The sequence below is a fragment of the Drosophila obscura genome, unplaced genomic scaffold, assembly GCF_018151105.1.
Source record: "Drosophila obscura isolate BZ-5 IFL unplaced genomic scaffold, ASM1815110v1 contig_150, whole genome shotgun sequence".
NCBI classification, from domain to species: Eukaryota; Metazoa; Arthropoda; class Insecta; order Diptera; family Drosophilidae; genus Drosophila; species Drosophila obscura.
In genome coordinates, this window is record NW_024542736.1 from 10,917,634 (window position 1) to 10,931,484 (window position 13,851).

Here is a 13,851-nt window from a genome sequence, read left to right on the forward strand (position 1 = left end):
GATGTTTGGGGTTGGGTTGGGGTGTTCTCCCCTGTTTGGTACTGCAGTTAGCCCTGTGGTTCTTGAGCTAGAGACTGTCTATGGATGTGGGTGTTGGTGTGGGTGTGGGTGTAAATGGCTGTTTTGTAGTTAGTGTGGGTTAGATATAGAGTTAGTAGAGCTTTAGCTAGAGCTTGAGGGCGATTAGATTAGATAGTTCTAGACGTGTTCGAGTGCAATCAATCTAAAGCACAGACTCGCTTTGGTTTCGGTGGGTGGCAGTTTACTTAGCATGTGACTATAAATATAGTTTATGGGCTGGCTTAGTGAGTTTCTTTTGTAAGACTTACTGCTACTGCATATTTTGATGGTGACAGATACAGAGAGAGAGATAGAGATATATAGAGATATATTTAGAGAGAGCGAGAGAGAGAGAGAGAGATAGTTTGCGGTGACTTCAAACACGGCAGCTTGGATTTACATTGATATATATAGTATATACTATGGCATATTGATATACATTCGTATACGTGATATTAACGATTCATATTATATATAGGGTATATATCTATATAGGCATATCGATTACAGTTTACTGATCGCAGAACATGGGTTTCTTTTGGGTTTTGGGTTTTCTCTAGTTTTTTTTTTTATTTGTATTTTGTTGATGCAGAAGCGTGCGATAGTTTTAGTTTCTGGTATTTGTTTAGGTTACTTAAATGTTTAGGCTAGTTTCGGGTTTTGAGCGTTTCACAAAGGTACATAAAACTAAAGGAAATTCCAAACGAAAAGTAAACCAATTGAAATCAAAATCAGTTCCGGTACATAATAGTTTACCATACGGATAAGAAAAGAAACTCAAGAACTGTGTACCACAGGTTGACAGAGAGAAATAGATAGATAAAGAGATATAGAGAGAGAGAGAGAGAGGTATAGACACACATAAGAACTGAGGATAATTCAAATCAAAGAACCATATTGTTTTCCACGATTTTCGAGGCAATTTTTCTCTCTCTGCTGTTGACGCGTTGTGGGGTTTGTGTTGTTGCTTGTTGTAGTTGTTATTGTAGTTGTTATTGTAGTTATAGTTATAGTTGTGGTTTTAGTCGGTCAACAGTGGAGCATCGGCAGACGGCAGAAACTTACCCACACACGGATTGTGATTAACAATATTAAAGATACGATCACAGCGCTTTTTCATATGGTTGTTCGGACAGATGCACCCGAACATGGGCGAGAGACGGAGATTAGTCCAGGAATCGTGGCAGGCATCCCTGTAACGAATCAAGTTTGGAAATAGTTTTAGCCACTTTCTCGTTTACCCTCGGATAACCGCAGGCCCAATCTCACTTCCCCCACCAGCCAGCTAATTGAATTCATTTGGATTCCCCAACCGCCAGAAACCAACACCGAAGCGACTTCCGCTTGGCGCAAGCAAAGTTTAAAATTGGCAATTACATCAAAAATGCATATACACAAGGCACTGCAATTAATATTTTATCGCATAAGGTGGATCTCCGGCACCCGGCAGCAGGGACCCCGGGAACGGAAAACGGAACCCAGAACCCGAAGAGAGCCAAGTGGCGGAGCCAGAATGCTCGGCATGCGTGTCGAAAGTTTTAGGCGGCGCCGGGAGAGAGAACTTTAAGCCCGAGTTTCGCAACTACCAACTCCCAGCAGGACTGCCAGCTCTCAACAGCCGCCGCAAAAAGTCATTTCGAGTTATTAAAACATTCAGAACGTTTGCATTCAAGTGTATCGAAGTCGGGGGAGGCCAGAGTCAGACCCAGACCCGAGACCCAGACACGGCACCCGGCCACGAGGAAGTCGCGTCAGTAAGGATATGTGATGGCTAAAGGAAGCAGCAAGATGCCGGCAAGCAGGAAGTTTCATTTCGCCTTCTGTTCGCTCAACTTGACTCCTGTTTACGCTGCTGTCTTGTGTGTATGTGTGCACTGTTTTTTGCCAATAAAATCGAATATCGAAATTGAATGTTCAACGACGAAGGGGGGTGGAGACTCTGCTGCCATTCGAAGGTGGCAGGTGGCAGCCCCTTGACTCCACTTTTTGCTGGCTGCCACTGCCAATGCAATTTGCATTTACCGTTAACCATTAAGCGTTATGGCCAGGACAGGCCACGCCGTGGCTGTGGCAAGAGCCAAATCAATTTTCTTATTAAGCCAAACATTCTTTAATTGAATTTTCATTTTATCAATTGGGTTTATGGAGAGCTCTTGGCCAGCATTTCCTTTGCTATATAATTTGTACGTGGTTACTCCTTTTGCCTTCTTATAATACGGAATACCAATGATAAATCTTACTGTGTGTAATAATAATTTAAATAGTTTTTCCTTTTACACTAGAAAAATATACTACATTTATTTTTATAGAACTCCTTCTTTGTCTTACCTGTTTTCCATTTTGCATTTATTATCACGCACTTTGCAATGGGTTTTGAAGTCCTCGAAGAGCTTCAGGCATTTGCGCTCCTGCTGGCACACGGACAGTGCGTGGTTGCACGTGGGCAAGGCATCAATTGGATAGGGATCCTTTTCGGCTGTTTCGAGATAAACCAATTTGTACTCCGCAAAGACCAAATCAGGCGAGAGACAACTCACCTTTCTTCAGGACGAATCCGCATGGATGATCGAAGAGAAAGTCCCGAAAGTGATTGCAATCGGGATCCATGCCGGGCTCCTTGCACAGGCAAGTGGGTCGAAAGAATTGAAAGGCCTGGAGGGTACGCAGTGCGGCCTGGCACTTGGTCACCGTCACCGTGCTGCAGGACACTGCAAAAGATAGAGAACGAGAGAGAGAGAGAATGAGTGAGTGAGAGTGAGTGGGTGGCAAGTGAGTGACAGTGGAAAGCATTGTGTGGATTGGAGCGGTTTTATATTTATACATACTCGGATGTATGCTTAATGATCTATAAATGGCAGCCATGCTTAAACTTTGACATGCTCTTTCTTGTTGTTCATTTCGTTTCGTTTCGCTTCGTTTCGAATGGAATCGTTTCTGGCTGGCAGTTTGGTGAGCGGAGCTGCACATCGATTACCAAGTGGTGGCCCATGACAGTTGTTATAAATGGCAGCCCAGCCAGACAACTACCAACCAGATCCAGACACATGTCATAATAAGAGCTATGAGAGCAGTTACAACAACAACAAAAGCAACAGCAACAGTATGAATAATTGAGTCTCCAAACAAAACGGTCGATTTAAGCGACCAATGAAGCGAGCCATGGACGTGGTCCGGATAATATTTTATAACATAATAAATTATGTTTCATATCACACAAACACAAGGACATGCGCTGGCACATGAGCATGTGACAGCTTATTGGAGCATATGACAACTACTACCAAACAAAAGGCAAACATCTGTTGGCCATCTATTGTCCTTTTGGCCATAAAACATAAGCCCTACTAATAAACTCGGCTGCGCCAACACTTCACAAACATGACCAAACACAGACACCACCCCTATCCTCCTATCCTCCCATCCAATCCTCGCATATACTCGAACTCGTATGTAGAAAGGGGAACAGAGAGAAGGAGACGGCCCCGGACTCGTTTGGCTCGTCATAAGCCGTAAAATCGCCAAAAAGCAAAACAAGCAAACTGCCGGACAATGGGTTCCGAGCATAATGGGAAGAGAAGAGTGGCCACGCCATGTGGTTCACGTCACTCATCCTCATCTGACCCGTGCGCAACGCACACACACACAAACAGAGTCCGAGAACTCCAGTCCCAACCTCAACCCTTGTGATTGGCCCACGACCCGACGACCATGGGTCCAGTTCACTTCGGTCCAGTCCGGACATGATTATTTGCTAGTTGAACATAAAGTTGCTTCCGCCATGGGGGGCCACATTGGAACATTGACATCGACTACGCAACAAGTGACATTTTTCACAGGCATCCATCATTTTTATGCCCCTGCCCTGATCCATCACATTTTTTGGTTGGTCTTTGGGGCTTTTGGTTTTCCACTGAGGGGAAAATACTCTATATAAGTGTCAAAATAAAGTTTTTGAAAGTAATATTATTTATCTATTAAAGGTCAGAATATTAGAGCAATTTTTCATTCTACAATTAATGAGTTCTTGAGAGGAGGTTTTTAAACACTCGAAATTTTATTAACAAAAAGATATTAAGCCTGAAAATACTCGTGTTGCCTCATGACTTTAAGGCTGTTAAATGCCTTAAAGTCATGAGACAACCCGAGTACTTTCAGCTTTGAAGTTTAATCAACGGGAAAAATTGCGCAAGAAATTGTATAATGCTAATGAAGCTATTTAAAATATGTGAAATGCATACTATTCAATTAAGTAAATTTAAATTTATCCTTATCGAAGTTGAGATTATTCTATTCCTAAATGTTTTCTTTGAGTGTGGTATATTTTTTGGCTTTCAGTGGCCTCAATTAAAACTCATTGGCTCCCCAATGGCAGTAGCGTTTGCCACAGAGGTCGCTCTCCTCAGAATTCCCAGACCAGACTTAAGTTCTTAGTGCATTTGATGGCTGGCTGGCTAACTAGTTCCCAGCTCTTGACTACTGGCTCTGGGGCTGGTAGTGGCACCTTTGGCTTTGGTTTCGTTTGGTTTCGTCATTGCATGCTGGCCAGTCATAAAAAAATAAAGGCAAGGCGAGTGGTTTTTATGCTTCGTCGCCATCAACTGACGCCATTTGCTGTTTGTTGTTGCTGCTACTGCTGGCTATTTTTTGCTGTTGTTTTTTGCTTTTTTTTTTTATATTTTTTTTTCATTGCCGTCGCCGTCGCAGTAGCCGCGCCGCCATTGCCATTGCCCTTGCCTTTTACTGTTATTGTTAAGTCCTCAATTCGTTTTTATTCGAAACGCGTTTCCGGTTGTTGAGTTGGTCGCTGAATTGGTTCAATGATTTCTTTGTTTGTTTGTAGTTGGTGGGGGTGCTATTGTGAGTGTGAGTGTGAGAGCGAGTGTGACTTTGAGAGAGTGTGTGTGAGAGTGACTGAATGGGTTTGTGTTTCAATGAGTGCTTGTATGAGTGTGTTTGATTTTTTTCCCCCCTGCTTCCCTCTTCTTTATTTGATTTTAGTTTGTTATTTGTTTTCCTTTGGTCTTTTCTATTGCTTTTTCCTGGTTTTGGCATTTTATTGCCCGGCTCTAGATGAAATTTATGAGTCATTTATTAAGTTTGCGCATTCAAAGTCGTATAAATTATTATTATCGAGCATATTAATTACGCTGAGCCGAGCCAGGCAAATTGTGAACAGTGGGGCGTCCCCCATCGGTTCCACCCACCCCCTATTGGTCTGTCAACGCCATTTGTGGGTCTTTTGTGTTTGAGATATTTTTGTGCTCAGACTTCCTGGGCATCCCGACATCCCGGCAGCCCGGCAGCTCGGCAGCCGGTGGCATTTCCTGAAATCCTGTAGTCCACAATATGACGGCGCTGGAAACACATGTCCTTTGTGTCCATATTTAACAGGCGCAGCATGCACATTGTGCTGTGAACGCCTGTGAGTATGGGTATGTGCTGATATTATTGAACCTTCGACAAGTGCCCGCAGTGGCTCAAAGTGAGTGCTGGGTGCTGGCAGTGCACTGCCAGTGGAAGTGGAATGCCCAAAAGTATGCCATGCAAAGGCACGACTACTGCAGCTTCCGGCGCGCCGGAGCAAAAACAGCCAAAATATATACATACATACATATGTACTTACATATATATTTATCACCCAGCTGGGGCATTGAAGCTGCTTTTAAAGGCTTTTGACGGTCGTGCCGTCGCATATGAACAGCAAGCTCCGCTCCGCCGAGAGGAACAAAAAGAACAGAGAAAAATGCAAAGAAAAACCTGCATGAAATGCAATTATCATAAATATTCAGACAGTGTCCTCGCGTGCTTTTGGCGGCTTTAAGTCTGGCTATCCTATTGCTGTCGTTTTGTCTTCGTCTCATATCCATATTTGGGGGACATTTAAAGGACAACGCGACAGCCATTAACCTGAAGCGCCAACAACAAAAAGTAATTTCACTTTTAAATGAAAAAGTTCAAAGTGCGTTTGGTTTATGCCACACAAACAACACACACACACACACATGAGAGAGGAGAGTGAGAGATTCTGGGCCATAAAAACAAATGCCAAATGATTTCTGCTGTTTTCCATTTGGCTTTTTTGTGGACTCCCTCTGCATCTCTCCCTGCTCTGTTCTGATAAAAATTAGACGCTGGCCAGCAATTGTAATCGTAACTTTTTATTGGGGACATGATGCGTTTGCGTTTGCATTTGCAATTGAAATTGAACGTATGGAAGGGGAAGGATAGCTCTTCCTATTCGATGATACCGAGTACACGGGCCTTGCTGAGAAAGTCCGTGCGTTGCACATAAGCCCCGGACATGGTGCGGCGTCCTGTGTAGGCCTGGCGACCGTGCAACACCCGCCAGTTGTCGAAGAGTACGATGCTGCCCGGCAGCAGCTTAAGACTCCACTGCTGTTGCTCCTCGCGTACAATCTGCAAGAGCTGGCGCAGACTGTCGTAGAAATCGGACATCTCTGACTGAGGCAGTGTATCGAATACGGCACGATCGTAGACATTGAGACGCAGCTGAAGGAAATCCCCATTAAGCGGATCCACACGGATAATGGGAGCCGTAAAACAATGGTGTTCTCCCTCTTCTATGTACTCGCCGGGCACCTGCACCCGACACAGCACTTCGTAGGCGTTGGGAAAGCGACGACGGAGCTCGTGGGCGACATGCAGGCCATCCACAAAGAAGTTCTCGCCACCAGTGCCGCCGGAATGTTCAATGCAGTGGAGGGCCTGCAGGCCAGCGGCATCGCAGAAGTACGTGTTGTCCGTGTGGGAGCCCAGATAGAGCTTAGTATAAGCCGTGTCAGCGTGATCTTGCTTATCGCTGAAGGTCCACATCTCGCCAAAGAAGGTCTTCATCAGCGGAAATACGCAACGCAGGGCCAGCTCCGTCATTGTTGGCGTGGGGGCCACGTCATCGATGAACACAATGCCATAGCGAACCAAGGAGGCCACCAGAGACTTGGACACCTCGTCACTGGCCACCAGCTGGGGCAGGGAGAAGCGCAGATGGCGCTCATTTTGCAAGACTATGCTGCGATTCCAGGGCGTCAGAGAAGTGGACTTTGATCGACGGCTTATCACCCGCTCAAGCTGCGAATCAAAGATGAAGTCCAAGTCATAGCTGGACTGATGGCCGTCGCTCCCTAAGAAGTTCGATTAAATTTTATCTCGATCTCGACAGAAGCAATCTGCTCACTTACACTGAACCGAGAACTTATCCGATTTATATTCGGTTTCCACAGCCCGCACATCGGCAGGCAGATCCAAGTAGATCATAGCGACGCTGATTTGTCTCCAAATTAAGACACTCCCCACAACGACAGTGATCTCGCAGCCAGAACTCGTTAATCTCTAGGCATTCACCGGTCTTCGGATGCTTCAGTACGCAACATCTTGACATCAAGACAGCCTCCGACTATTTGAGAGAGCGCCAGCATACTAAAGTTCTGATTAGCGCTGACTTGAGTGCCGACCAAACAATGGCTTATCAGTGAAAGATTTTCCGCCTCTCTGCTATGCCAGAGATAACCAGAGAATTGATGGAAACCTTTGCCTGATTACACTACGAAACAAAGATATTTATATTAAGAATGTATTATTAAACGAATTAAACATTCAACGACCAACGCTTTTATGTGTACCATGTGCTAGCTTACAGTAGGTATATTTTTTAGTGTTTAAGAGATCATTCTGAAACCCTAAGCTGAAATATCTATTCTAATTCGAGAGAAATTATTGAAATATATTTGATGTTAATATTTTTCCAGCAATTTAGCGATATGTTAATAGCTAAATGTAAGTGGGTTTACTTTCTGGAATTAAAACATTTAGAAAGCAGAAGAAGAAAATAATTAATAAATCGTATATTATCTTGAAGTCAGACGCAAGGGTAGAGTTTATTTTGTTTTAAATTGTTCAAAATTGATAGCTTTGATATTTATCATCGCAGCAATCATCAAAATAAAACTCTGAATATTCAGGACTAGTCAGCATTTGGAAAATTCAAAGCTATCGAGATATCTCCATACAATTTGTGGGTAAGAAAAATTCGGTTAATAATTATATGTTCACTAAAGCGACACTTTATTTTGTTGCTAAAAATCCCAAGCACGCGCTTACTCCCATTTACTGTTCCAGAAAATTTAAAATTAACATAACACATTTTTTTTTGTTAGAAATAAAAATGAAATCAATGAAAACAATAAAAACTTCCTGGGCTGATGAGGTGGATGCGGATTACGTGGATGGGCTGCCACCTGCCAAGGAGTACACTGACGGCAACTTGAAATATGTGACTGAGTACAAGTTCAACGAGGAAGGCAAGAAAATGAAGGTGGTGCGCACCTACAAGATCAAGAAGCAGACCGTGCCCAAAGTCGTGGCACGCCGTCGCAATTGGTTGAAGTTCGGGGACTCGGTGGAGGATAAGCCGGGTCCATGCTCGCAGACCACCATGGTCTCCGAGGAGGTTCACATGGTCTTCCTCAGCTCTAAGGAGCTCGAGCAGGCCAACGAACCTCAGCTGGAGCCGGGCAAGAACATCGCCAAGTGCCGCATCTGCAATGGCGAACACTGGTCCGTGAACTGTCCATACAAAGGAACGTCCATGGACAGCAAGACTTTGATGGAGAGCAAGGCCACAGCGGCAGCAGCCGCTGCCGTCAGCGATTCCTCCAAGACGGGGAAGTATGTGTCGCCGTTCCTGAAGGAGGGCGGATGCGCGATCAATGGCTCCGGAGTGGGAGCTAAGCCCTGGGCCCGCGAACGCTCGGCTGTGCGCATCTCCAACCTGTCCGAGTCGATGACCGAGGCCGATCTGGAGGAGCTGGTGAAGAAGATCGGACCCTACAGCAAGTTGTACCTGGCGCGCGAGAAGAACTCTGGACTCTGCAAGGGATTCGCCTATGTGCACTTCAAGTTTCGCCAGGATGCCGCTGCTGCCATCGAAATTCTCAACGGGCATGGCTACGATCACTTGATCCTCTGCGTGGAGTGGTCCAAGCCGCAGCCCTAAAGGGAGCCGAATCGCCATTAACTTTAATTTAATTTTCGTACCTTGCCTCTACGTTAAGTCGATGCGGAAATAAGCCGCACCGCAAAGATATCGAAATAAAATATATATATGGACGGGCGAGCTCTTTCCGTGCATGCGACCAGACTAAAGCCCTTAATACTTCGTTTTAAATGCGATTTTTTTCCCTGTGTTTCTCACAACCACACAAAGGTGAAAGCCACTTAAATGGAAGCCAACGTAGTGGGGACAGGACTGCGAACAGGGATTGGGGCAAGAAAAAGCTGAGAAATGCCACAAGACGTTGGCCGGACTGGAATGAACATTAATAATTAAATATAAGAGCAGACTTATGCTCACGAAACTACAGAGCCATGACGATGGGCTGAGGAAGGCATATGTAGCTGGAGGTGGAGGTTGAGGCATACCTACTCGTAGATGGTAATAGTTCGGTTCGCGGAAAGTCTGTCTTAGATACACATTTTGAATGAGGGGCGGATCAAAGCGAAGCACAAAAGAAATTTATTCCTTGTTTTGTTGTAGTGGCTGCTTTTGCTTTTTGTTGTTTATCCCATGGAGGGAGGTAGGGTGGAAACCGGCTAAAGCAAAGTCTAAAACAAATTACTGAATAATTTATAAATTAAGTTTTTCTTTGGACCGGGCTCATTCGTTCGTCCTTGTTCGTCGCTGGCCATTGTTGGCCACGAATGGATTGTATGGCCAGCGGGGCAGTTGCTGGAGAGGGAGCAGGAGCATGGCGCCGTCCGCCAGGCCGCCAGCTACGCGTCTTCCTTTTCATTTTGCACCTTTGGGTCATATGCGCAGAGCACACAAAAATTCTATAGGGAATTGCCGACCATATGATACCACCTGTTTATCAGATATATATGATCTTTACAAAACACTTTACACCAATAGAAGAACAGGCACAGCCAATACGGATAGTCCAATGAGGATGATTTTTGATTATACAGAAAATGAAATAATTGCTGAATCAAGAAAATGTATATGCACATTTTGTATATGTGTATGTATGTACATTTCATGGGGGCAAAAACTTCATCTTCAGCTATCCAATATACCCCTTGTACTCTATGTGTACGGCCATCAACTCGACGGGTGTCGCTCGCTCTCTCTCTAGGGCATTTGAATATTCAAATGCTTTTTCTTTTCCCTCTCACTTTGTCCCTGTCTCGCTGACTTCTTCTTCTTCGTGCTCGTCTGTTGCGCTTTAAGTATATACCGTTATTTACTGTTTTATTGCACGCGCGCGCCTGCTCACGGAACACACGAAAATTGTTGAAATAATTACATAGTTGTCGAAACAAACTCTCACACTACAATCACACACACGCTTTCCAGGTATACAAAAAAGAGGAAGAAAATGTAAATAAAATTAATTCTCAAATGACCAAAAAGCTGGCACATAATCAGCGTTGATGGTGCCACAAAATACTCAAGAGCTCTGCCAACACTTGCCACGCAAAACTTTTTGTTTGGATTTTTGTGTAAACATATCATCAGGAGGCGGGAAAAAATATACATACATATGTACAATGTACATATATATATTTAGGTATATCGATTTGATTTGAAATGAGTTTTACCTGGAATGGGCCCGCAAACACGGGGTATAATTTCCAGAATGGCGGAACATGAGGGATCTTCGAAGCACAGTTGACGTGCCAGGATGCAGTTCAAAATGGCCACAACACCTTTGATGGTGGAACCTGAAAGATAAAAAGTAATCAGTAAAATTCAATTAAATTAAATAAACTCCAACTAAACAGTAGTTCATTTATTTTACAGGTTATTTTATCGGTTTGACAAGAGATTTTTTAAAAATATAATAACTAAAAAAACATTCTCGTGAAGAATGGAGCTGGATCCGGATTTAATAGAGGAATTTACAAATCTAAAGGTCTCCACGCGCCCCATTAGCGCCGAGGAGCTGGCCAACTTCGATGTGAATGCGCCACTGCGTCAACGCAATGCGATCGACCACCCCTCATACAAGACGATACCGAAGTTCTTTCAGGCTCCGCCGCCGCCGGAGGACACCATCCGACAGAACCTGCGCAAGGAGGCGCATTCACTGTTTCTGCACCAAAAGTCGGAGGAGCTGCTGGACAGCAACGAGCTGAATGAGTTGTGGAGCACGCTGGAGGAGCATGTCACCCAGACGACGTCAGCAAATGAGCAGCTGATTGATTTTGATGCTTACTTCCTGGTGCAGGGTGCGGTGAGTGGCAAGATCCGCAAGTATGTGACGGCCCGACTCTTGGGCACTCTGCTCGTCCTCTCACCACACCCTGGGCTGGTGGAAATTGTGTCGGTGTTTAACTACATCATGCGCAAGTCGTGGCTGAAACAGGGAAGGATCGGTCTCTCGTTCTACGACGAGGCCGGTCAGGGCTATCTACGAGAGACCGACATGGAGCAATACATCATCGACTTGATACCCAGCTTGGCGCAGATACGCGACTGCATGGAGCCCTCGTTCCAGCCCTTCTACGTCTGTACCGTGGTGAAGAGGTTCTTCTTTTTTCTGGACGTGCAGCACAGAGGACGCATTCGCATTCGGGATGTCCTGGAATCGGGCATGCTCTCAGAGCTGCTGGATTTGCGCGAAACGGCCGATCCAATGGATCCGCAGGGGCAAAATCCGTTCTCAATGGCGGCTGTCCTTGGGGTTTATCAGAACTATCTGAGCCTGGACAAGGACCACAATGGCATGCTCAGCAAGAAGGAGCTGGCTGACTACGGCTCTGGCACCCTTACCGCCATCTTTCTGGACCGCGTCTTCGAGGAGTGTCGCACCTACGAGGTCCAAATGGACTACAAGACCTTCCTTGACTTTTTTCTGGCTATGGATAATCGAAAGGTGAGCAAGCTACACCATTAATATTCAATTGATTTCTAACCAAAGACTAACCCCAGTCGCCTCAAGCTCTGCAATATCTATTTCGCATCTTGGACGTGGGCCACAGGGGCTACTTAACAGTCCCAACATTGCACTTCTTCTTCAAGGGCATCCAGGAGAAAATGAAATCGCAGAACGAGGATCCCGTCAATTTTGAGGACATCAATAATGAGATATTCGACATGGTCAAGCCAAAGGATCCCTGCAAGATAACCCTGCAGGACCTGATAAAGAGGTGTGTTAAGCACGGAATAACAATTCCACACACGACTAAAATTGCTTCCTTTTCGCAGCGGGCAGGGCGAGACTGTGGTGTCCATACTAATTGAATTTCATAAATTCTGGGCATACGAGAACCGTGAGGAGAATCCGCAGAATGTTTAATAAACAGCATTCCACCCGGCAAGGCGCAGCACGAGTGCGGTAATAGCATTAAGTGAAATTTAATTAAATCCCCGGTCAGGCCCGGTCTGTCCCCGTCTGGCTGCCCAGCCAGCCCCCGGGTAATGCACTGCCATCCTGCTGGCCGCTGGTATTGTTTTTGTTAATTTTGTATTTCGTGTCATACTTATATGCAAATTTGTTGTGTAAAGATTCACAAATATTTCTGGCCCATTTGTATTTGCGAGTCTTTTTTTTTAATTGCAAATTGCTCATAAATATTTATGCGATTGCTTTAATTATGTTAATTGAGCGTGCCCAATATGTAAGGGGTTTAAGGAATTTACAATAATTTTTATTGAAAATCAGGCACGAAAAATTGCGGAGGGGCTCTTAGTTTTTATCATAATTTTCATAATTTTATGTTCGACAACTGCAGAAAGGGGGAGCACAGAGGGAGAGACAGGAGGAGCTGCCGGTTGATAAAACATTCATTTCAATTTCATTTCATTACGTAAAATAAACCAAGTCATCCGGACGGACAGCAATGCTACAACTGCAGAGGGCGAGAGAGTCATCCAGGACCCGGACTCGGACTCGGACTGCTGCTGTCTCTCTAAGCAGTCAAGTTTATACTCGACTCGTGGCAGTGCCTTCCCGGCCATGGGCCATGATTCACTCTGGCACTGCATCTGCCCCACTCTTTCTGCCACTGCCACTCTACTCATCCGCCGGATGCCCAGTAAAAGTTGTAGTCTTCCACTGCTTCCACTCCGCCTCCTGCTGCTCATTAACGAAATGACCGTTTGCATATTGCAAGCAAGGTCGGTAGCTAGAGTGGGTGGTGGGTAGTGGGTAGTGGTGCTGGATCCGGACTCGGAATAACAAAAGAAGTGCCTTCAAAAATTCACGAATTGCATGCGGACGCAGCTGGAGTTGCTCCGCCGCAACTGCAGGAAGTGGCCTACTGGCCGGGCAACTAACCAGCACGGGTAACACTGAACAGTGGCCGTAACAGTAACAACCGGTCGGGCCGTAAAAGTTTTGTGGCACCGCCACTCGAATTGTTTTGCGGAAATAAAAATAAACAAAAGTCAGAAGAGAAAATTCCACCGACACGAAACAACAACCAAGTGACGATTGAGAGCCAACAGGAGTCGGTACGGTACGGATGGGTACGGTGCGGTTTGGTTGGACTTTAAAGTGTTTTATGGTTATTGGGTGCTTAGAATTGCATTGAGATATGCAGCGCGCGTCTGCCCCCGATGACAGTCAAGAAATTATCAGCGTCAGCTGGGCCCAACACACAAATTGCCAGGCCTCCCCTCCGCTTAACCAGCTGCGGGTCCATGTCCAAGCCGGCCCCCTGCGACCCATTTGGAATCACTTGGGGTCCGCCGCCCCCCCCCCGCCCCCCCCCCCCCCCCCCCCCCCCCCCCCCCCCTCCCCCCCCCCCCCCCCCCCCCCCCCCCCCCCC

At 45.6% G+C, this 13,851-nt stretch overlaps 4 protein-coding genes across 13 annotated transcripts in view; 2 read left to right on the forward strand and 2 right to left on the reverse strand.

Moving 5' to 3' along the window:
- The window catches only part of LOC111077196, a 105,396-nt gene that overhangs the window by 21,771 nt on the left and 69,774 nt on the right, over positions 1–13,851 (reverse strand). For all 10 annotated transcript variants that reach the window (XM_041596417.1, XM_041596420.1, XM_041596419.1 and 7 more), the window contains 4 exons: positions 10,678–10,800; positions 2,598–2,768; positions 2,389–2,536; positions 1,126–1,253 (listed from right to left, as the gene is read on the reverse strand). In XM_041596417.1, the coding sequence (XP_041452351.1) occupies positions 1,126–1,253; positions 2,389–2,536; positions 2,598–2,768; positions 10,678–10,800 (570 nt within the window). The remainder of the gene's footprint in view (positions 1–1,125; positions 1,254–2,388; positions 2,537–2,597; positions 2,769–10,677; positions 10,801–13,851) is intronic.
- LOC111077198 (trimethyllysine dioxygenase, mitochondrial) lies at positions 6,205–7,500 on the reverse strand. The gene is given in 3 exon segments (XM_022371381.2): positions 6,205–7,202; positions 7,260–7,326; positions 7,328–7,500. Coding segments are annotated over 3 exon segments (1,107 nt in total). The 5' UTR covers positions 7,460–7,500; the 3' UTR covers positions 6,205–6,294.
- LOC111077199 (eukaryotic translation initiation factor 3 subunit G-2) lies at positions 8,006–9,222 on the forward strand. Its single transcript, XM_022371382.2, has 2 exons — positions 8,006–8,096; positions 8,235–9,222. Exon 2 carries the CDS (start codon positions 8,243–8,245, stop codon positions 9,071–9,073), a length of 831 nt encoding a protein of 276 aa, XP_022227074.2. The 5' UTR covers positions 8,006–8,096; positions 8,235–8,242; the 3' UTR covers positions 9,074–9,222.
- Positions 10,880–12,616, forward strand: LOC111077197 (serine/threonine-protein phosphatase 2A regulatory subunit B'' subunit gamma-like). The gene is made up of 3 exons (XM_022371380.2): positions 10,880–11,954; positions 12,011–12,228; positions 12,287–12,616. Exons 1-3 carry the CDS (start codon positions 10,947–10,949, stop codon positions 12,375–12,377), a joined length of 1,317 nt encoding a protein of 438 aa, XP_022227072.2. The 5' UTR covers positions 10,880–10,946; the 3' UTR covers positions 12,378–12,616.